This window comes from Hyperolius riggenbachi, chromosome 2, assembly GCF_040937935.1.
Source record: "Hyperolius riggenbachi isolate aHypRig1 chromosome 2, aHypRig1.pri, whole genome shotgun sequence".
In the NCBI taxonomy this organism is placed as follows: domain Eukaryota; kingdom Metazoa; phylum Chordata; class Amphibia; order Anura; family Hyperoliidae; genus Hyperolius; species Hyperolius riggenbachi.
In genome coordinates, this window is record NC_090647.1 from 477546778 (window position 1) to 477571565 (window position 24788).

Here is a 24788-nt window from a genome sequence, read left to right on the forward strand (position 1 = left end):
TGATAATTCTGCACTCTGCAGCCATCTACTGTAGTAACTGTTGGGTCATGGTGCAGCTTGCATATAACTTCAGCTGCCCTGATGCTCAGCCTCTGCCCCCTCTACTTAAAGCACCTCTGTTGCGAAAATCTTCAAATTTTAAATTCATGTAAACCTATTCAAATAAGAAGTATGTTTCTTCCAGAATAAAATGAGCCATAAATTACTTTTCTCCTATGTTGCTGTCACTTACAGTAAGTAGTAGAAATATGACATTACCGACAGATTTTGATCTAGCCTATCTTCTCATTGGGAGAGGGGTGGGGAGGTTCTCAGGGTGTTCTTTATTTTTAAGAACACTTAGTGAATAGCAGTTGCTCCGGCCAACTGCCAAAATAGTGTGCAGCGAGCAGGGAGGCTGGCCAGCATCTTTGTATAATTTTTTTTTCCAGGGAATGTCTTTATAAAGAATAAAGGCCATGCTGGGAATCCCCCATGAAGAGATGGACTAACCCAAAGCCTGTCGGTAATGTCAGATTTCTACTGCCTACTGTTAGTGACAGCAACATAGGAGAAAAGTAATTTATGGCTCATTTTACTCTGGAAGTAATGAACTTCTTATTTGTATGTATTTTAAATTTTAAGATTTTCGCGACAGTTCCTCTTTAATGCACAGACGCAGGCTTATTTGAAAGTGTGCCATCATTACACCACTGCGGCGCCAACATTTGAGGCATCAGGCATGTTTGGTAAAAAAAAATAATTTGGCCACCGACAATAGCTACAACTCAGAAGGGAATTAGTATTTAGCGCAGGCGGGATTTTAGCTGCAGCAGTGTGAGCCATCTTTCGGCTTCATCCTGCGCCCAAATTTCCCCATGCCATTTTTCTATGTACGCTATCATGGAGCTCCATTTTATTGGGCATTGAATACTAACATATGTAATATAGGGCCTGATGCACTACATGCTGGTAAAGTTGCCATGCAAGTAGATAACTGCTTGTTCCACTTACATAACAGATGTATTGTACTATCCACTTTGGATTTCAGTGAATTTTATATAGTAAATAAAGAGAATTCCGTTGTAGGCATTTTCCATTTTGATTTCCTCTGACTAAAGCTAATTCTGATGTAATTTCCTCCCTTACTCTTTTTTTTCTTTCTCCTAAAATCTGCTCTGTCATAGCTAGCTTGCTTTGTAAACATGTGAGCACAGCAAGATCAGATTTCAGCCCCAATGAACTGCCCTTAGCCAATCAGTGAAGAGTAGGAATGCGAGAGGGAGGACGACATGCTCCCTTCTTGTCAGCAATGTACCATATAGAGCCAGGCTGACATATAAGATTTATTACACCAGAAACATTTCTGATTAGATTGGAGTGCTTGCAGTGCAGGGTGAAGTTCCAGGCTGTACAATGAACGCATTGCAGTGGGTAAATGGAATTTTGATTTTGTGGCTGACCATCTCTCTTCAAAAGATATAATAAAATATTTACAGAAAGGTTAGAGATGTACTCACTCATGTGGGCGTTTGTGTGTTATGGCCAGAACCCGAAGTCTGGCCACTTCGGGTTCTGGCCGGCCAAAATGCGAAGTGGCCGTCTCACTGCGGCCATTGTCAGAAATGAATGGATTCCTCTGTAGTTTGCTGATCAGCACAGCGCTCCCCGGTGCGGTGTCCTCTCTTCCCCTCCGCCCGCTGTGCACCATCCTCTCCTCGAGCTGGTCTGATCCGGTTCTCTCTGCAGAAGCCGTCCGCTCTGTTTGCCACTATCTTGGTCTTGCCGCGGCATATGTCAGAAATTAATGGATGTCTGGCGGCCCCGTGCACTCCGGCTCTGGCTCCTCCCCCTGCCCCCCTCCTATAGACCTCTAGCAGCCGTTGACACACATGCACCCAGAGTCGTTTGTGGCTGCAGGGGAGCACAGCGGGAACGCTGCAGACATTGCTTCTGCCAGCACCCACTCTGCAGGAATGAACCCCTGAGGGAAGGAGCAGGAGCCGCCAGGAATGCATTCATTGCTGACATTGGCTGCAGTGAGATGGCCACCATATATTATTTTAATGTATATGCATTATTGACCCCTTTCCAAAAAAGCTATAGTGTTACAGAGGGGTGCCTCTACATATGCATGTACTGCTCAATGTACAGAAATTCCTGCAAGTTTTGCAAAATAAGTAACATGGCAACACTCTCCAATAATGGAAATTTTGTGAAAATTGTTATTACATGTACGTGTGTGTGTGTATATGTATGTATATATATATATATATATATATATAATGTTCCAGAATAAAATGCTCTGTAAATTACCTTTTTACAAAGATGCTGGCTAGCCTACCGACTCATGAGCACAGTATTCTAGCAGTTGGACTGTGTCACCACCATCTAGGGGTTGTTTTTGAAAATAAAGGAATCAGATCTGTCAGATTTTTATACTACATACTGTAAGTGACAGCGACATAGGAAAATAGTAATTTTTAGCACATTTTAATCTGGGACAAATGTACATATTACATGTTTACATGCACATGTATTTTACGTTTTTCAATTGTTTTGCGATAGTGATCCTTTAAATATTTGTAAACTAGTTTAATCTCCAATACTTGCTTTCAATTTTTGCTTTTTGGAGAATGTCAATTTAGAAAATTAAAATTAGAATACCAAAAAACTATTTTAATCATCTGAATATAAACAGACATAAGTTTTTATACAAACCATGGAGGAGCTCTCATGTGTTAGGTGGATTTTAGAAACTTTTAACAAGTGAAGAATAGTAATGTAAGTAATTAGGCCCCAACAGACCCCATGGCTTTCTTTCTACCCAAGACCTTGGAGAATTATGAACCTTGGAGAATTATGATTTACTATGGTGTCTCCACAAAATTATAGACCATCATGGGTGGATTAAAATAAGCTGCTTTGCTTTAAAAAAAAATAAAGCCATAAGGAATATATGATGCAATCAGATGGAGACAGGCTGGAGAGAATATATAGCTATTTGATGTCCCAAGGGGCTACACTGCAATGAAAGTATTTCTAGTAAGCTAAATACGGCCATATCCTATTAACTTTTCTCCTGAGTTTTCTCCGAGTAGATCTTTGCAAACCTCATCAATAAAAAACTTGTAAAGCTCTTACCAAGCAAGAAATCACTCAAATTAGTTTGATTTCTACCTTTTTGAAGCATACCTGAAGCAAAAGAAATCGTATGATATAATTAATTGTACGTATAAATTTTTTTTAACATTGCATCATTCTCTAATATTTGCGGTTTTAAACCACACTCTGTGTTTTAAGCTATTAAACAAAGCAGAAATAATGACCCTTTGTACTTTCCCACAGTAAAACCTTATCTCAAGTTGTCGCTCACTGTTATTTATTACCTAATTGCATGTAAATGAATGTATCCAGGCCCCCAGGTCCTGCAGCACCTAGGCATTCTGAATCCCATGCTGCAAGTGCTCATGGGAGCTCAGCCTGCGGAGGAGGCTTCTGCTGAAGCATGCACAGATTTGAGGCAAGGGGGCGAAGAGGGGAGGAGAAAGGAGGAAAGGAATGTGGAGTTTTCACAGGTTGAGGGGAGGAGATGCAGAACAGCTTGCTTGTAATGATGACAAGCACTTCCTGTACTGGAAAACAAGATGAGACTCTCTTTTCTTTGGTACTAATGTTCTATTTCTTAGCTGTACTACACATACAATTCATTATCTCTTAAGTTTATTTTTGCTTTAGGTTTACTTTAACTACCATTTAGTATGTTTTTAACTGCTAAGTACTTAAAAACTATTTTTCAGGTAAGATGAAAAATTATTTCCTTGGAGAAAATTTAAGAGAAACGTTAATAGGATATGGCCCATAGTGTTGTCTGCTTTGTCTAGCTAGGACTAGGTTTTAAATATGAAATTTAAATTGTAATAATTTGTAATAAGGTCTGTTTTGTCCCTTTGCAGGTCTCGAATACGCAGGGAACTGTTTATTGAAGAAATTCAAGCAGGTAGCCATGGACAAATTGATTCTCCATCAGCTACAAGCAGCAGAGCAGCCCAAAGTTCAGAAGGAGACAGCTGCGACGGTGTAGATATGGAAAGCACAACTGATGGGAAGCCGGGTGTATTAGAGGGAGATGAATTTAACAGCGACTCAAAGTCTCAGGGAAGACAGACTGATTCAGCTTTTGAAGATGGTGACGATGCTAGACCTACTGAGAAACCAGAATCCACCCATTCAGAAGGAGAAAGCTCAGCTGAAAGGGAGGAGGAAGGCAGGAGAAAGCTGCAGAGTCGGACTTCCCTTCCTGGAACTCTGTGTTCTGAAGAAACTTCAGAAACAACACCGAAATCTGCTACTGAAAAGCATGCGTCTACCTCAGCTGCCTCAAACTTGGTCACCACAAAGGAAGCTGTCCACAAACCTAAAGAGGATTCTGAGAAACTATCCAGCGTTCCAAGTACAAGCTCACAGAAAGGAAACTCTATTCAGAGCTTGTTCAGCTTTTCTGACACCGCAATTTCCAGAAACACTCGAGACAACACCTTGCGGAAAAAGAAAGCCGCAAACTTGAACAGCATAATTCATCGTTTAGAGAAGGCCGCTAGCCGGGAAGAGCCCATCGAATGGGAATTTTGAGATTAAATTAACCCTGGTTTTAGTAAACTAGGGAAATTAAAACTGGACCTTTCACTGGTTATATCGTAATACGCACTTATCGCCCTGCAGGCCACAGGGCAAAAACGCCATAGGCCAAGGTGCATATAAAATACAAAAGGAGCATTAAGCCCACTTTTATGTTGTGTTTTCGAAGACAAAAACTGAAATATGTAGTCAAGCTTTTTGTACCCTGAAGTGTTTTTACTATTGCCCAAGTGATTTTCACACTTTCTGGAATAACTTACAGCTTTGCCTTGTGCCCGCTTTTTTAATGTGGGCTTAAAAAAGTACAAAAAAAATCTAAAAAAAAATAGAGAAAAAGGATTGAACCCACAAAAATAATGGGGCTTTTTATCTGCCATGTAATGGCCACAGAGCGATAATACACTATGATCTTCTTATACCAGGAAAAGGAGGAGATTTTTTTCAGGAAAAAATTTGTCCTTTTATTATTTTAGTTATCATTTTTAGTAGCTGTTTCAGTTGCCACTAAGAGATTGCACAGTCAACTGACTCTAAACACACTAGTTTGGAATCCTATTTTCAAGATGAAAAAAAAAAAACCTGCTCGGAACTTTGAGATAAAACAAACACACCAACTCCACTTATTTTCTAACAAAGTCACATCAGGAAAATATCTTAATTTGTGGTAGCTGACGTAGTGTTTTTCTTGTTAGTGAAAATAGATATCCAGTGCACATTGTTTCATAGCTTTAACCAACTCTGGTCTTTTCCAGATCAGAGTTTGTTTATTACACTCCATTTTAGGCCAAATCAGGACAAAGAAAGATCTGAGTTTAGGTATTTTATAATCTGCTTTTTAACCTCTAACCACAGAGCACGCTGATCAGACCTCATATTTTGGGAGGACGAAAGGGTACAAGTTGGAATGGCAGACCTGTACTGTTTCAGTTGATAGGTGGGCTATGAGAACACCCTTACAGTATTCCCTTCGTAGAAGCATCTGTTCCATTACTTCAACGGACAACATCCGACTTTAATAAGTTATATTATTACCAAATATGCTGCCAGCAAAATGCATATAAGAGACATTTCAAATGCAGATTATTCAAAAACTTTTTTTTTTAACGTAACATAAAAAAAGTACAGAAACACAACAAACCTCTCTTACATAGTACTATGTAAATAGAACCTAAAACCAAAATAACCGTTTAACGACACTGTATTTGTGGCTCTAAGCAATCTTTTTATACAACTGTCGGCTCTTGTCGAAAGTACGACACCCATTCCAATTTGTATCCCGTACCTTCTGGCTGTCAATATGTGTGTGAGAGAGAACAGAGACGTGTGAGATTACCCGTGTATGCAATTTTATAAGTCTGTGTATTTTCTTATGTATTTGTGCACACATAGAGTGCATTACTGCCACCTTTTTTCAATAAGCTGGTTGATCTGCTATGGCTTCTACAAGATTTGCTGAACTAGGCTCGTTTATTGCCATATCTTAAAAACTAACAATAGATGATTTCAGTATATATATATTTTTTTTGCTTATTTATAGGTGCTGTATTTTATTATCTGATTGTTAGGAAGGGATGAACCGGGGGCAAATATTCTTTAGAGAGATAGACTGCCGGCAGTATTGGGTATAATTTACAAGATGTAGTTGTCATTCTGTATATTATTGATTTTAAAGATTTTTTTTTTCTTTGATCTTATCGTGTATCATTGGAACATTGTGTCTTAGGTCAGCATCTTTTGATGACGTTATTTGGTGCATTTGTTACTTACGTTTTAATAATATAACGTTTTTGTTTATTTCATTTTTATTTTATTTTATTTTGGGTCCCTTTTTCATATAGGGGATGGGAGTGTTGTTTTAGCAGCTACACTTCCCCACGCTAAACCTCATTGAGCTTGTATTATTTAGTAGAATATTTAATGTGTAGAACCACATAAAATGCTCTTTACATGCATTCTAAGATGCAGTAGCACTTCAGGTTTTTATCAAAATTCTTGATAATGAACAACACAGAAAACAAACAATATGGATACAGTATGTGAAAAAAGGCTCTAAGAAGCAAAAATGGACAGGGTGCAAAAAATGAAGAAAAAAATTCAGTCTGTTCATATGTTATCTCATTTTTAAATGTTGTTTTTAACTGTCACACATGTCATTTAACTGTTGTAGCCTACATGTCCGTATCCATTTGTAGGGATAGTAATGTTAATATGCAGCGATAGGATCTCTTAACTGGTAACGCATTGTAAATGATCTTATAAGGTATGCAACACCAAATTAGTACATAGTATAATGCTGCTTTGTACATTCATCTTGAACCGAAAGAAGCTGATTAAAGTGGCTTGGCCAACATAAGCTCTGTACAAACTTACAGCAATGGTTGTCCAAAACTATCACTCCTTATTGTTTCAGAGGGTTTTTCCCTGCACAAAGAAGCGAGCTCTGGCAATGTGTAACAATAGTCATTGGGCGTAGTTTTCAAGTGTGCCCAATTGCTAACAAGCTGTCAGCAGACACCAGAGGACTTCCTTTCATACTTAAAAAATGGCCACAAAAAGAACTTGAATTATCATTTTGTAGGGCCTTAATTTATGTGTGTGCAGTTTTTTTTGCAGGAATGTTCTCTAAGTCTAAGCGACTTTATTTTAGCAACCTACACGAAAGTTTCCTCACCCATAGCTTGTTGATGTAGCCGTAGAATCTCAATGTGAAACCTGATGATCAAATGAAAGAATCAATCCCGGTGTACCAGGTTTTTAGTATGAAAAATCTGATCTAATAACATAAGCTCTTTACTGCAGCAGCTAATTATCTGAAACAGCCACTCCAACTATCATGTCTTTGAGTAAAATACCTTTAGCAAGGTTATGGACTGGTAACTAGGCCGTTTTATCTTCACTATCCTGTAACAATGGGAGGACTAAAATGTGTATGAGATCGTTCTGAGCACTTACGCAAAGTATGTACAGAAGCCCCACCAATATCCACAGATTCGCCGTTAGTGATTAGCCATGCTAGAAAAGTTTGCCCAAACACTATTTTTCATTCCCCACAATTCTCCCCACCTTACTTTCCATAGAACAGGTTTGCCAACTAGTGTGTTTTTTTTCACAGGAAAGTGCAATCCAAAATGACCAAGAATGAGTGTTTTGAGCAAACATTATTGAAAGTTTGTATCTAACTTTACACAGGGTGCCAGCCAAACCAACATTTTGAGCTCTAAACATTTTTATTTTTTGATATTTAATATTTTTCTAATAAAAATATATATATAAAAAAAATAAAAAGCAGATTTAGAACTCAATCTAAGAAATCAATAAATCAAACATGAAAAAAAAATCGAAATTTCCTTTATGGCTATATCCATCTGACCTTTTCATCTTAGCTAGCAGTATTTTCATTATCCCTTGGTAACAAGGATGGACAATTTTAACCTTCATTTTAAATATTTTCCCTTTTTTAATCAATAATACAATCTTATCTAATATTATACAAAACGTACAGACCATGGTATACTTATACTCCCCATTCCAGAAAGCTCTTATATTCGTCCAAAGCAAAGTCATTCTTTGATGTGTGCAGGCTGCTTCAAATTTCCTGTGGCTGATATTCAATTCTTTAGCAATTAAGTCCTAAGACCAAGAATTAGTGCATGGATTCAGGCTTGAACATTTTTGTATTTGAGAGAGAGAGCAGGCAATGCAACAGAAATGATAAAGAATCCGTTGTGACATAATTATGTCACAAGTGATTCTTTATCGTTCCCGTTGCATCGTGAGGGAGTTGAGGTTTGGAGAAAAATTTCAAATATGTCATAATAGATATGCAAAGTATGATCAGAATACTTGCATGCAGATCAGTGTACAGATGTACTTGCTTGGCTAAGTATGCATGTATTTTGCATGCAGAAGGAGGAGACTGCCCAATAAAAGAGAATTATTTTTTTCCTGGAAAAAAAACCCCAAAACAAAACAAAGGCTGAAACGATGAAGTGGCTTCTGCAAACAGAGAAATGAGGGGAACAATTGACACTTTCCCTGATTGCCCCTAAAGATCTGGCTTGCCATATTACTAATTGATCGGGATGGAGGACATGTACGATTGCTGGATTCTCAGCCGAGAAGGCCCTGATTGGCCATCATAGCCAAGAACTGTCCACTGTGCGTTCAAGATTTTAGTGTTACGTCAATCTCAAGGAGAGAACGCCATGCCCTGTTGTTGAATGTTTTTCAGTAACAAACACATTACAATCCTCATGATCCTCAGTCTTTTTCCAAATTGTTCATTATTATAGGATGTTGGTTAATATTTCCTAAGATTTGAATATGTTTAAGTACACATAATCCCAACTCCCTAATGCCAATTAGCCACTTAGCTCACATGCCTCTTATTTTTGATATGGAGAAAACTAGTTACTTGGGTGGTGAGTCATAGCAGCATTTAGTTCAACGTTTTTTGTTCTCCTTCCAGTGAAGTTAGCAAAGTAAATAAACAACTTTTTTTTAATAGTTTATCTTTTACTTACATATGGCTCTTTGAAGCTGAATGTAATCAGTATTTTATGTGACGGAGCACGAACATGTGGATACATAGCATATCATTTTTACTTTCAGTTTTTGACTGACCACTGATGGTCAAAGTTAAAAGAGAACTCAATTTATTGTCAGTGGACGGGTTATTAAATAGGAAGAATAACTGTAATTTATACTTTTCTAAAATATGATTTTCCTTAAGATTTAGCTGCAAAAGTTTTTACTTCACCCAAATTCTAATCGTAATTTATAGTTTTTATAAATGTTTTTACTTAAAAAAAAAATTGAATTGCAAAAATGTTAACATCACCCAAACTCTTTAGCCTGCTGTTTGACTAATGCTATTTAAAGGAGTCTAAACATTTAGAAAATAAGGTTATTAAGTTCCAGAGTTTCTTGATTGAAAACAATAGAATTGACAAATCCTCTCAGAAATTAGACACTAATTATTGTTCATACAGCCCGAGACATCATTTAAACTGAAGCCAGAACCCTCTTTTGCTCTATCCAGACCTCAAGTCTTTATGCATTTTGTGATATCATTAGTTTTTAAACAAGTTTAGGTCTATCTTCTGCTTATTTTACCACACTTATAAAGTAGTGAAATTAATATTTCATAATAAAAAAAAGTTATAGAATTAGTGTGCCAGTGTTAAGCAATGCACAGGAGTATTTGTACTCTATTTCAAGCCTCATCATTTGGCTTGACATTTTTCGATTTCACCATTTTATTCATCCTTTTTTTTCTCCATGTCAGTTTATTATCTGTTTTAGAAATTCACTTTACTACCTTCATAAGTCATGTCACTGTTTCTAAGCTTCACCATATGCAACACCATTGCGTTGTAACTACAGCAAAAATTACCAAAATCTTTTGGTGGAAGCAGCAAATAATTTTTTTAGGAATAGGTCCCATTTGTCAGTATCCAGTTTTTCTTTAACAATCCTTGAAGTGTAATATTTAGTTTATTAGATGGAATAACTTTTACGTTTTTTATAAAAATATAATATTGCTTGTTATCTGCCTATTTTTTCACTTGTTAAACACGATCAAATGAATTATTTTTATACTTAAAATATATTCCATCTTAGTTTACGAATTCATGCTGTGTAATTATGCAAGGGGATAGGCTGAGAAAATATAATTATAACATTACATTTGATTCATTATAATTTCTCACTAAAAGGCATGTTTTGTAAGTTTCATCCAAGAGCCTGAGTAAACGTTAGTGAAGGACAAAAAGTTGTCCAGACATGCATATTTTCACTGACTGAGGAAGGGAACGAAATCCAGCTTCTCAAAGCTGGCAGCTACTGATCAATTAGCTGGCAGTTGGTTCATTAACCAGCAGCTAGAGACTTTGATTGACAAGATTAATTCCTTCCATAGGGAAGTGGAGATTTGCATGTTAATTAGAATCCCTTACGCTTCACTAGTCAAGACCAGCCTATAAAGTAAGATTACTTATTGATGACTTATAAGGGGTGGAGTTGGGTTAGATCTTTCAAAACCAACCATTATATTGGTTTAGAATATCTCAAAGCAGCATTTTATGTAAGCTGACTCTATTAGGATCATCATCATAATATAAACTTTTTATAGTCATAGGACAGTAACCTCAAACTGTGACAACAAACAAGTCTTCCATATTGCCTATAAGACAATTCTCTTCAGCCATTGTAGCAATTGCTGGGTCTATCACGGGCTTCAGAACAAATTCACAAATTTCCAATGCTTTATTTGGGGGGAGTTTTGTGACCCTGATGCCCATTGGTGCATAAAGCCTGGGTAAAGTTTAACACAGTAGTTGCCTAGTTATGAACTGTAGAAGATTCAGTACCGTTATTCCTATGTGTGCCATTAAAGGCAATAATCTAAATCAACTTTACAAGGTTTTTTTCGTTTTTCTTTAAGCATACCCATGTCTTTTTAATTAAGACTAGAATTCAAGCTTTGCATCCCATCATTATGTACGTCAATGGTAAGGAGGAAAAGGTGGGATGCTACTACTACAGACCTTACTTCCAAAATTGCTGAGCAACACTGTACACAGCTCACACAAATTTCCGGTTGCAAATAAAAAATTAAGTGGAATCTGATTTTTTTTATTTTGTAGTTTTATGTGTACTATGAGCATTTTATCTTTTTTTCAAACTGGGACCAGTGAATCTTCTGTTTTATGACATTCTCAAAATATATGAATAAACTGGATAAGAATATCAATAGTTTAAAAATTCAAAAAGTTTGATACATAAAATACTATTCCAAAAGAACGTGCCTTAACACATTTGGGTTTTATAGTAATAAACATATATTTAAATGTTCTCAATAAATATTCTGAAATGGTGTTTAAAAGGCTTTTTGCAAATTTGCCACCATCCTAAGATTCAGAAATTGTCTTACCTTCTCCTACCTGACAGTGGGTGGAGTCTGGATCTTAAACAGAAAGTCTAGAGGCTAAGAGAAAACATTAGGATCTAGTATGTTGGCAAATATGTTTTATGTGTTTAATTAGCATTTTCGAAGATGTGTTCCTGTATAGTACAGGTTAAGCTACTGAACATAACATATTACTTGACACAATATAGATTTATTTTTTTTCTGTGGATTATTTATTTTGTTCTATGTTTTGCTTCCATAAATTAATAATTATTGTGTTATGCTTTAAATACTGGCCTCTTAACAGGTAGTACTCAAAAATATATAAATATATATTTTGTACTTCTTGCCTTTTGCTTCTTAGAGCCTAATAATGTACTTGTATTCAGAATATAGCGCAGTTAAAATGTTTTGGATTACTTTGTACTATTTAATTTATGAATAGATTCAGGGCAGTGTGTAATGAGGAAATCTGGAATACACGAATGTGTAATTCTAATTCAAAGATGCCTGCTATACACAAGGAGAATATCAGTTATGATGTACTTTTGGCGTATCATTTGGTAAATAGCACTTTGTTTTCCAGGCTTCCATATGTTTATTGGATTTCATAAAATATTGTGTGTTGTTTTTCAAAATTCCATTTTTGTCCATTGTTATTGGAATAATTTATCCTTTCACATTGTTACAGAAAATATTTACTGAGACTTCTAGTCAGCTCTACAGACTGAGCTTTAAGATGTAGGATTTCTACACCCACAGTGAAAGCAGCCATTTTGTTTTCCAGTCATGATTTATGAAATGGCTCCTGTACTGCTGATGAAGCCATTTTTTTACATTTGATGTGTAAAACATAAAGGCTTCTTCTCAAAGCTCACAAAGTGTAATCTTCACTGAGGCACATTTTCTTGTCAAATAATAAGGCAGATTGATAGGAAATCAGAAAAAAAAGTTTCATGAACTTGATTGGGTATTTGATGGGAACACAGTGGAGTGTGTGATTTTTGGTTTAATTAATTGGCCCCAAAGAACCTCTTGTTTATAGGATAGTGTCTAAATTACCACACATCAGCCACTGAGCTTCTTTCTTTTATTTTCCATCTCGCCTTTGACATTTAAAAGGAGAAGATGAGACATTGCTGACAGGCAAGAAGCCGGGTCAAAAACCACAACCTAGTATGCTTTATGGCAAGCACCTTGCATCATGAATCAGTGCCTTCAGTAGTTTTCTGCAAGCAGAGTCTTGTGTTAATTAACTTATCCTATAAAATGGCTGCCTCTGCTGTTTTGTGTTTAATAATTTTTAAAGTGAATGGGATCCCGTATTAAGAAAAAGTCACATACTCATCTAAGGAGAGAGAGGCTCTGGATCCCATAAAGCATCCTCTCTCCTCTCCCGGTCCCCGCTGTTGTCCTGGCTCCCCCGTAGCGGTATTCGACCGTTTCGGTCAAATACCGCTGTCTCCCGGCCAAAGGGAGGCTTCGGAAATGCTTTGGGAGCCCGAGTGCTCCTGAAGACGGCCGCTCTACACTAGGCACACGCGCGCGCCCTTTATGACGCATTCGCGTGTGCGCCGCCTGTCTTCAAGAGGACTCGACTCTCGAAGACTTCCGAAGTCCCCTCAGTGGGGGATGTGAACGGAGGAGCCAGCGCAGCACGGGGGGCACCGGGAGAGGAAAGGGATGGCTCAATAGGACCGAGCCTTCCCTCTCCTTAGGCGAGTATCTGACTTTTTTTTATTTCATAGCCGATTCCCATTAGCTTTAAGGGAAGACTTCAGCCAACATTTTTTTAATACTTGGTGATAGAGTGGGAAAAGGGTTAAAACCTTTCTTAGGTTTTTTTTCCTTTCATTTTTCCCATTTCTCAGACCCAGTTACAATAAAAATGATCCAATTTTTCAGCAATTCAATAAAAAGTAACAGTTGTTCATGAAATCTGATCGAAGTTCCCAATTTTTTCCTGTTTTTTTAATTATTTTTTTTATGAAATTACATCGGGCGTGGAGGATTGTTGTGATCAAATTTTATGAAAATTGGATTGTGTAAGGTAGATTGTCAAATTTTTGATTCAAAGATTCCAGGCAATTTTTTTCAGTTTTAAATAACTTATTTTCATAATTGGGGGAAAATGTTACACATGAGTGATACATTAGTCAGATTTTTAAAATGTTACAATCAATCCAAGTGATTGTAATTCTTCAATGTAATAGAATAATGGAAATGGTAAGGTGTGTAGCCACCTTTACTGTTACTTCAAACCCTGACATGCTTCAGGAATTGGATGCAAGGAGCAAATTTTTCCACAAAACCCAAGTAGTAATAACACATTTTTTGTTAAAAGAAGAATTACCCCCGGGCGCAGGGCTATTTTTTTTATTATTTTTTTGAAGCAAGCAACTTTGTTTAACCTTTCACCTGCCCTGCCCGAGTTATATTGTTTTAGATAAATTGGGGAAGGGCTGCCTCAGCCTGCCTAATGCAGCTCAATGCAGTGTGTAGCAGGGAGCACATCATATTTACCTGATCCGCACGACTGGCACTCCTCTTGTAGGATCAGCTCTCCTCTTCCACCACTGAACAGCGCTGTAATGCTGACATCCTCCTCTGGGTCCTAATCACATGATATGACAGGATTGGCACCTGAAGGAGGATGTCTGCATTACAGCGCTGCTTGTTGGTGGAAGAGGATATCGATTCTATAATGCCAAATGCTGACATCCTCCTTCGGGTCCTGATCATGTCATATCATGTGATCAGGACCCAGAGGAGGATGTTGGCATTACAGTGCCGCTTGGTGGTGGAAGAGGAGAGCTGATCCTGCAAGGGGAAAGCCAATTCTGCATCTGGATCAGGTAATGTCAAGCACTCCCAGTGCCACTCTGCAATTGGGGGAGGGGGGCATAAAGAAGTGGTGCTGCAGCGCGCATGAAGGAATAAAAAGGTAGTTAATCGATTTCCTCTTATTTCTTTTTATGGTGACAGGCATAGCTATGACATGAAATAGAAGGATATATCAATACCTGAAAGAGGTCCTAACCATTTCCCAAACTATCCATACCAAAAAAAAATGTTATGGCTGGAGTTGTACTTAACCATGAAGCAGAATGGTAGCAATAATTATCTGAAAGTTAATTTGTCACCTGCATTCATTTTAGTTGCTAAACTTCAGTCAAAACCTGAATGAACTCGAGGTGAGAGACGTATAGAGGAGGCCATATTTATTTATGTTGCCTGGAAGCCCTGCTCATCTTTCTGGTCAGTAGTGTCTGAATCACCCACCTGAAACAAGCATGCAGCTAAGGCCCCGTTCACACTGCACGCGTTTCCAGACGCGTTTTGGAAACGCGTGCAGGAGGCAGACACGCACGACATCAGACACTGCATAGAGTGCACTGTCTGATGTTCACACTGCATGCGTTCCGGACCTGTGCGATCCGGGAACGCATGCTGCATGCATTTTTTGTAAAAACGCGTGGCTGTCCCATTCACTTTTCAGTAAAAACGCATGGCCATCCGCGTTTGTGATGTGAACGGGGCCTAATCCAGTCAGACTTCAGTCAGAGGACCTGATCTGCATGCGTCTCCAGGGTCTATGGCTAAAAGTAGTGGATCAGTAGCGCAGCCAGGAAATGTGCATTGTTTATAAGGAAATAAATATAGCAGCCTCTATATGCTTCTCACCTTGGGTTCCCTCTAAGCACTGCATCAACTGACAGGAGCTTAAACCCAAATTTTGCCACTGCAAATATGACACACTCCCACTCGCATAACAGCCCTAAGATAGTACATCAATTTTACCCATACACATTAGATTTTCTGTGTCATGTAAGAAAATTAATTTGTATTGGGATGGACAATAGAGGCTTATATTAAAAGTCAATGGCCACCTGAAAAAGTGAGACAAATACAACATTTTTCTTTGCCCCCTTTTAATTTAGCGTAAAAACTAACTCTTTATATTTGTGCAATAACTACTTGCCATGAAGATGGGTGCAGCTGATAAATGCCCTGACTACTAACACAGCACAAGAAAAAACTCAGAAGTGATGTACTTATTGTTTTGATCCTCGTTTAGCATTGTTTCCTGAGAACATTTGAATAAGCTCAGTTTCCCCAGTGTATTGTGGTGTCTGACATTTTAGCAGTATTCTATTTTTATGTGATTTTTTTTTTTTTCTTTTGAGTTTCATTTTTTTTTCCTTTTGCAGTATCTCATTAAGTCTTAGATGTTTTAGAGCTTGTTTATTATTCACAATCACAGATTTAAAGGTGAAAAAGAAAAACAAAAAATCCTCACGGGAGACCCAACTGACCAAAAAAGGTGTAATTTTTGTACACGTAGCTTTGAGAAGCCCATGTTGTGTTGCTGTGACTCCTATTTTGTAGCCTTTTTCTTTATCGGTATTTGTTCAGACATGTAGTACAAGTTTCTTATGGCTGGCGACAGTGGGAATAGAGGTCCCGTCAGCAGGCATTGTTCTGTCTTTGTTTGGCCAGCCATAATGTTTGTTCTCAGCACTGTACAACAGTCCCTATATGATATGGAGAAGCAATATCACTGTATGAATCTCACACAATGTATTATTATTATTATTATTATTCACTAGCACCCTAGGTGTGATAATTGAAGTAAATATCTTTTATACAAACACAGTCATTTGTGGTTCTGTCATTCTTTTCGGTGGTCTACACAGCAAACATTTACTTACAACTGATGCAATATTTTCTTGAAATGTGTTATATATTTACTGTATGTGTGTTTTAAATATGTTTTAATGTGTTGGAATTTTTTGGGTGGAATTATTCAAGATTACAGTCTAAATAAGCATTTGAGTTATTTTATACAGTCTTTACGAAATCATGAATGTAATGGATGGAATGGACAAATATCCCAATGAAATTGAGGGTATGGACAAACCAATAATGCAGCTAAAAGAGATGTTCAGTAAAGAAATGTATGTAGTACTGTTCAAAAGTTTAGGCATTAGCAAAATAAATGAAGAATAAATGCAGTAAAGAGAGGAAGCTTTCAAAAATATTCCAGTGAATTGTTTTAAGTATCAGTTAAAGGATACCCGAAGTGACATGTTATTTTCACTTCAGATTCCCTTTAAGCCACCAGCAGGCAAGCAAATACTCAGAATAATTCTGACAGTCATTTTCACATACTTTTTGGTCGTTTTTCAATTGCAGAGTGCTAAAAAGTTATTTTAAATAGCGGATGAAAAATGATCTCCTAGGAGAAAATGTAGGAGAAAAAGTGAGTTGAATAAGGGCCCAAGTTTCTTTGGCCAACCACTGCATTTTTGGCCCTTAGCACTGCCCATGTCCTTGTGCTTAGACAGCTTGTCTGGAAACACCTGACTTTCTTGAGCTCTCTGCCTGTGAGAGACCTTGTTGATGCAGTAAGACTACCCTATGTCTTGTTGCCATGTTCAGTCTTATCATTCTGTAAGAGTTTTTTTGGACTGAGTTGTCTCCAACATCATCGAGTTATTAGCAGAGCATGACTTTTCTTTAGCTTGTCTTATTCCTTCTACAAAGCACATTCTGTTTGATCCCATGATGATGTCTTAACTCATGTGTCATCTTGATGATCAATAGCACCTATCTGGTATAATCGTTTAATCATGCACTGGACCTTAAGCCTGCAAAATCCAAACTAAACATAACTGTGTGCATATATTCCTGGAAAAAAGAATGCTGTCCTTAAGTCAAGGAGTGGTCACGCCAAATCATGATTTTGTTTTCTATATTTTTTCCTTTTTCCATACTTTGTAGGTCGTTAATTGGTTTAAAAAAAAAAAAAAAGAAATATTCATTGCATTATTCTTGAAAGCATCCTCTTACAGGGGTCTAAAAACTTTGCACATTGCTATATGTTCATTTTACTATAACAAATGCTGCAATCTAAAGCACATAACAATTAAATGATGTATACAACAGAGGCATTATAAAGTGAAGTGCATAATAGTAGGTGTAATTAAATTTATAATTTTAGTGCGTAACCATTGCAAGGCATGACAGAGTATCCTAGCTAGAATTACTTATGCCAATATAATGTACAGGGTGCGCCATTTATATGATAAACCTTAATAAAATGGGAATGGTCGGTGATATTAACTTCCTGTTTTTGGAACATTAGTGTATATGAGGGGGATAACTTTTCAAGATGGGTGGTGACCATGGTGGCCATTTTGAAGTCGGCCATTTTGAATCCAACTTTTGTTTTTTCAATAGGAAGAGGGTCATGTGACACATCAAACTTATTGGGAATTTTACAAAAAAAACAATGGTGTGCTTGGTTTTAACATAACTTTATTCTTTCATGAGTTATTTACAAGTTTCTGACCACTTATAAAATGTGTTCAATGTGCTGCCCATTGTGTTGGATTGTCAATGCAACCCTCTTCTCACACTGATAGCAACACCACAGGAGAAATGCTAGTACAGGCTTCCAGTATCCGTAGTTTCAGGTGCTGCACATCTCGTATCTTTACAGCATAGACAATTGCCTTCAGATGACCCAAAAGATAAAAGTCTAAGGAGTCAGATCGGGAGACCTTGGGGGCCATTCAACTGGCCCAAGATGACCAATCCACTTTCCAGGAAACTGTTCATCTAGGAATGCTCGGACCTGACACCCATAATGTGGTGGTGCACCATCTTGCTGGACAAACTCAGGGAACATGCCAGCTTCAGTGCATAAAGAGGGAAACACATCATCATGTAGCAATTTCGCATATCCAGTGGCCCTGAGGTTTCAATTGATGAAGAATGGCCCCACTATCATTGTACCCCATATACCACACCATACCATCAATTTTTTTGTTTCAACAGTCTTGGAGGGATATATCCAATATGGGTTAGTGTCAGACAAATAGCGGTGGTTTTGTTTGTGAACTTCACCATTCACATAAGTTTGCCTCATCACTGAACAAAATCTTCTGCGTAAACTGAGAGTCCTGTTCCAATTTTTGTTTTGCCCATTCTGCAAATTCAGTGCACCGATCTGTGTCATCCTTATTGAGATGATGCAGTAGCCGGAGTTTGTAAGGGTGCCATTTGTGAGTAGCTAATATCCACCGAAGGGATGTTCGACTAATGCCACTCTCCAGTGACCTGCGGCGAGTGCTACGCTGTGGGCTCTTGCTGAATGAAGCTAGGACAGCCACTGATGTTTCTTCATTAGTTACAGATTTCATGCATCCACATTTTGGTAAATCCAACTCTGAACCAGTTTCACGAAACTTACCAAGCAGTTTGCTAACTGTAGCATGGGAGATGGGTGGTCTCGTAGGGCATCTTGCATTGAAATCTGCTGCAATGACCCGGTTACTGCGTTCACCAGACATCAACACAATTTCTATCCGCTCCTCATGTGTAAATCTCGGCGACATGTCAATGGCTGTAAACAAAGAGAAACTTGTAAATACCTCATGAAAGAATAAAGTTATGTTAAAACCAAGCACACCATTGTTTTTCTTGTGAAATTCCCAATAAGTTTGATGTCACATGACCCTCTTCCTATTGAAAAAACAAAAGTTGGATTCAAAATGGCCGACTTCAAAATGGCCGCCATGGTCACCACCCATCTTGAAAAGTTTCCCCCTTCACATATACTAATGTCCCACAAACAGGAAGTTAATATCACCAAGCATTCCCATTTTATTAAGTTGTATCCATATAAATGGCCCACACTGTAGTATTTTGTCATTGAATTTTATCTACTCACATCAAGCAGATACATTTTTAATATGTTTCAGTTTATGAAAAACCGCACATCTTACAATTTACACGATTTAGTAAGAATTAAATAAACACAATGAAAATCTATATGCTAAATATACCGTGCAGTTTAGCAATGTGCTCTACAGAAGATTGTGTCACTAGGTTAAAGCGAGATTGTCCGCCACAAAATCTAATTCCATTTTCCAACTGCTCTGTGTTTATTATGCAGCCTGCAACCTAACCCTGCATTACAGATATTCCAATCTAATCATAAATGTTTCTGCTGCAATAAATCTTATCTCAGTCATCCTGGCTCTATTTGGTACACTGCCGACGAGAAGGAAGCTTGTCATCTCCCCTCCCACATTCCTGCTGCTCCTCACTGATTGGCTGAGGGCAGTTCAGTGTGAAGTGGTTCAAAACTGATCTATGTTGTGCTAATGTGTTTACAAAGCAAGCTAGATATGGCAGTGAAGTTTCTTAGAGAAAATAATAGTAAGGGAGGAAATGACATCAGGATTGGCTTCAGTCAGAAGAAGTAAAAATGGAAAATGCCAGGAACAGTTTTCTCTGTATTTGCTATATACAATTCACATAAATCAAAACATGGACAGTACAATACATATGTAAGTAGAACAAGTATTTATATACTTATACAATGTTTTTTCCTGGGATCGTATGGCTGCCCTGCTGCTTTAAGGTACTTATCCTAGTCAGTGTTGAGTGAATTGAGGGTTTAATAAACTCCACTCACGACAATCCATGCAATGAGGAGCTTCTCAGTGATTCACGGCTATTTCTGTTGGCTTGACTGACGTCCCATTGTAAGCATAAATTGTTGTAGGAGTGGTGTCTCCAAACTCCTCTCAGCTATAGTCCAGGTAGAAACAACATTTTTAAAAGCTTAAATGTTTATCTTTTGTTGACATCAAGTGTCTTTTTTGGCTTACACATTTCTAAATGAAAATGTCATCACAGTTCCCTTGTCTCAACAGTTATCTGGTCAAAACGATAAGACACTTGGGTTTTCTTGTAGCCACTGGCAGTGCTCAGATGCTATAGCTGCCCCCTCCATCTCCATTGGAGGATTTAGTTAATACAGCCAGGCCAATCAGCTCTTCTTTACCTTGATGTTATACCAGGCACTTTCTCCATGGAGATTCTTTTACAAGGATGGGTAACCAAAATGTTTCACACTCTACACAGGTAAGGTAATATGTTTGAACTAGGGATGAGCGAGCACAGTTTTGCAAGAAGCGAGGAGGGGCTGTGGCAAAGAGGGTTAAGTTAACTGAATCACTGCTGCTGCAATGCTCCTTCCCGACACTTCCTCATGCAGAGACTGAACTTCTGCTGTGATTAAGTATCAGGAAGATGGAGTGCAATTTCTGTGGCGAGGCAAGTATAGAGGTAACTTAAAGCAAACCTGTAACATCACAAAAATGAGATTCTTGCCTAGAGGAAAGTCTCTGAATGGTCCAGAGGGTTCCCGATTCATCCAGGAGCCCACCACTGTTGTGTAGTGTCCCTCTAAACATATCCGCCAAGAGTTGGTTGAATATGTTTTCGTGGCCGGGCTGCCTTCTGTATACAAGCACGCCGATACTCCTGCATGTGCGTGTAAACTAGAAGAGTGTCCTGGCCAACAGTGTTGGGGTTCGAAGTTGACCTGGGAAGCCTTTGGACATTCCACAGGCTTCCCCCTACCTAGGTAAGTATCTAACTTTTGTTGGGCATTTTACAGGTTTGCTTTAATGTTTTCTACCACTACCCCCTCCTCGCGCACACACAAGGGTACAGTTTCGTTTCTCCCAAAATTGTGATTGCTCATCCCTGCTTGGCAGGTTTTGACAACAGAAAAGTTTTATACACATATTTTGTGAGATTGGATCCAAGATAATGGGACCATTCATTTTGTATACCACTGTGGTAGAAGAGTGCATCTGTTGTTTTAACCACTTGAGGACCGCGGGCTTTACCCCCCTTAAGGACCAGACCCTTTTTTTCCATTCAGACCACTGCAGCTTTCACGGTTTATTGCTCGCTCATACAACCTTCCACCTAAATTAATTTTGGCTCCTTTTCTTGTCACTAATAAAGCTTTCTTTTGGTGCTATTTGATTGCTGCTGCGATATTTACTTTTTATTATATTCATCAAAAAAGACATGAATTTTGTCCAAAAAAATGATTTTTTTTTTTTAACTTTCTGTGCTGACATTTTTCAAATAAAGTAAAATTTCTGTATACATGCAGCACGAAAAATGTGGACAAACATGTTTTTAATAAAAAAAAAAAACATTCAGCCTACATTGATTGGTTTGGGTAAAAGTTATAGCGTTTCCAGCTATGGTGCAAAAAGTTAATTTTCCCATTTTGAAGCATCTCTGACTTTTCTGACCACCTGTCATGTTTTATGAGGGGCTAGAATTCCAGGATAGTATAAATACCCACCAAATGACCCCATTTTGGAAAGAAGACATCCCAAAATATTCACTGAGAGGCATGGTGAGTTCATAGAAGATTTTATTTTTTGTCACAAGTTAGCGGAAAATGACACTTTGTGACAAAAGAGAAGAAAAAATTTCCATTTCTGCTAACTTGTGACAAAAAAAAATGAAATCTGCCACGGACTCACTATGCTCCTCTCTGAATACCTTGAAGTGTCTACTTTCCAAAATGGGGTCATTTGTGGGGTGTGTTTACTGACCTGGCATTCTGGGGGGTGCCTAATTGTAAGCACCCCTGTAAAGCCTAAAGGTGCTCATTGGACTTTGGGCCCCTTAGCGCAGTTAGGCTGCAAAAAAGTGCCACACATGTGGTATTGCCGTACTCAGGAGAAGTAGTATAATATAATTTTTTTACACACAATTGTCCATTTACAGAGATATTTCTCCCACTCAGCATGGGTATGTGTAAAAATACACCCCAAAACACATTATACTACTTCTCCTGAGTACGGCGATACCACATGTGTGGCACTTTTTTGCACCCTAACTGCGCTAAGGGGCCCAAAGTCCAATGAGTACCTTTGGGATTTCACAGGTCATTTTTGTTTCAAGACTACTCCTCACGGTTTAGGGCCCCTAAAATGCCAGGGCAGTATAGGAACCCCACTAATGACCCCATTTTAGAAAGACACCCCAAGGTATTCCGTTAGGAGTATGGTGAGTTCATAGAAGATTTTATTTTTTGTCATAAGTTAGCGGAAATTGATTTTAATTGTTTTTTTTTTTCACAAAGTGTCATTTTCCGCTAACTTGTAACAAAAAATAAAATCTTCTATGAACTCACCATACTCCTAACGGAATACCTTTGGGTGTCTTCTTTCTAGAATGGGGTCATTTGTGGGGTTCCTATACTGCCCTGGCATTTTAGGGGCCCTAAACCGTGAGGAGTAGTCTTGAAACCAAATGTCGCAAAATGACCTGTGAAATCCTAAAGGTACTCATTGGACTTTGGGCCCCTTAGCGCACTTAGGGTGTAAAAAAGTGCCACACATGTGGTACCGCCGTACTCAGGAGAAGTAGTATAATGTGTTTTGTGGTGTATTTTTACACATACCCATGCTGGGTGGGAGAAATATCTTTTCTTTTTTTACACACAATTGTCCATTTACAGAGAGATTTCTCCTACCCAGCATGGGTATGTGTAAAAATACACCCCAAAACACATTATACTACTCCTGAGTACGGCGGTACCACATGTGTGACACTTTTTTGCAGCCTAGGTGCGCTAAGGGGCCCAACGTCCTATTCACAGGTCATTTTGAGGCATTTGTTTTCTAGACTACTCCTCACGGTTTAGGGCCCCTAAAATGCCAGGGCAGTATAGGAACCCCACAAGTGACCCCATTTTAGAAAGAAGACACCCCAAGGTATTCCGTTAGGTGTATGGCGAGTTCATAGAAGATTTTATTTTTTGTCACAAGTTTCACTTTGTGAAAAAAAACAATAAAAATCAATTTCTGCTAACTTTTGACAAAAAATAAAATCTTCTATGAACTCGTCATACACCTAACAGAATACCTTGGGGTGTCCTTTTTCTAAAATGGGGTCACTTGTGGGGTTCCTATACCGCCCTGGCATTTTACAGGCCCAAAACCGTGAGTAGTCTGGAAACCAAATGTCTCAAAATGACTGTTCAGGGGTATAAGCATCTGCAAATTTTGATGACAGGTGGTCTATGAGGGGGCGAATTTTGTGGAACCGGTCATAAGCAGGGTGGCCTTTTAGATGACAGGTTCTATTGGGCCTGATCTGATGGATAGGAGTGCTAGGGGGGTGACAGGAGGTGATTGATGGGTTTCTCAAGGGGTGGTTAGAGGGGAAAATAGATGCAATCAATGCACTGGGGAGGTGATCGGAAGGGGGTCTGAGGGTTTGGCCGAGTGATCAGGAGCCCACACTGGGCAAATTGGGGCCTGATCTGATGGGTAGGTGTGCTAGGGGGTGACAGGAGGTGATTGATGGGTGTCTCAAGGTGTGATTAGAGGGGGGAATAGATGCAAGCAATGCACTGGCGAGGCGATCAGGGCTGGGGTCTGAGGGTGTGGGCGGGTGATTGGGTGCCCTAGGGGCAGATAGGGGTCTAATCTGATGGGTAGGGGTGATTGATGGGTAATTAGTGGGTGTTTAGGGTAGAGAACAGATGTAAACACTGCACTTGGGAGGTGATCTGACATCGGATCTGCGGGCGATCTATTGATGTGGGTGGGTGATCAGATTGCCCGCAAGGGGCAGGTTAGGGGCTGATTGATGGGTGGCAGTGACAGGGGTGACAGGGGGTGATTGATGGGTGGCAGTGACAGGGGGTGATTGATAGGTGATTGACAGGTGATCAGTGGGTTATTACAGGGAAGAACAGATGTAAATAATGCACTGGCGAATTGATAAGGGGGGGTCTGAGGGCAATCTGAGCGTGTAGGCGGGTGATTGGGTGCCCGCATGGGGCAGATTAGGGTCTGATCTGATGGGTAACAGTGACAGGTGGTGATAGGGGGTGATTGATGGGTAATTAGTGGGTGTTTAGGGTAGAGAACAGATGTAAACAATGCACTTGGGAGGTGATCTGACATCGGATCTGCGGGCGATCTATTGGTGTGGGTGGGTGATCAGATTGCCCGCAAGGGGCAGGTTAGGGGCTGATTGATGGGTGGCAGTGACGGGGGGGGGGGGGGGGGGTCTGGGGAGAATCTGAGGGGTGGGGGGTGATCAGGAGGGAGCGGGGGGGGGCAGTTTAGGGAATAAAAAAAAGTGTCGACAGATAGTGACAGGGAGCGATTGATGGGTGATTGGGTGCAAACAGGGGTCTGGGGGTGGGCAGGGGGGGGGGTCTGAGGGGGTGCTGTGGGCGATCAGGGGGCAGGGGGGGGGAAATCAGTGTGCTTGGGTGCAGCCTGCCCTGGTGGTCCCTCGGACACTGGGACCACCAGGGCAGGAGGCAGCCTGTATAATAGGCTTTGTATACATTACAAAGCCTATTATACGATTGATCGGCGGAATTCTGTATTTCCTCCGCCCGCCGACG

At 39.1% G+C, this 24788-nt stretch overlaps 1 protein-coding gene and 1 long non-coding RNA gene across 5 annotated transcripts in view; both read left to right on the top strand.

Moving 5' to 3' along the window:
• The window catches only part of LOC137547082 (uncharacterized), a 554567-nt gene that overhangs the window by 442091 nt on the left and 87688 nt on the right, over window positions 1-24788 (top strand). The gene's annotated exons all lie outside the window — the stretch shown is intronic.
• Window positions 1-24788, top strand: part of CUX1 (cut like homeobox 1) — a 541156-nt gene that overhangs the window by 428680 nt on the left and 87688 nt on the right. For 3 of the 4 annotated variants that reach the window (XM_068270260.1, XM_068270261.1, XM_068270262.1), the window contains one exon: window positions 3936-4653. The exons of the other annotated variant lie outside the window; for it this stretch is intronic. In XM_068270260.1, coding sequence (XP_068126361.1) covers window positions 3936-4611 — 676 coding nt within the window. In that variant the 3' untranslated portion in view covers window positions 4612-4653. Of the gene's footprint in view, window positions 1-3935; window positions 4654-24788 lie in introns of those variants that run through there. 4 annotated transcript variants of the gene reach the window in all.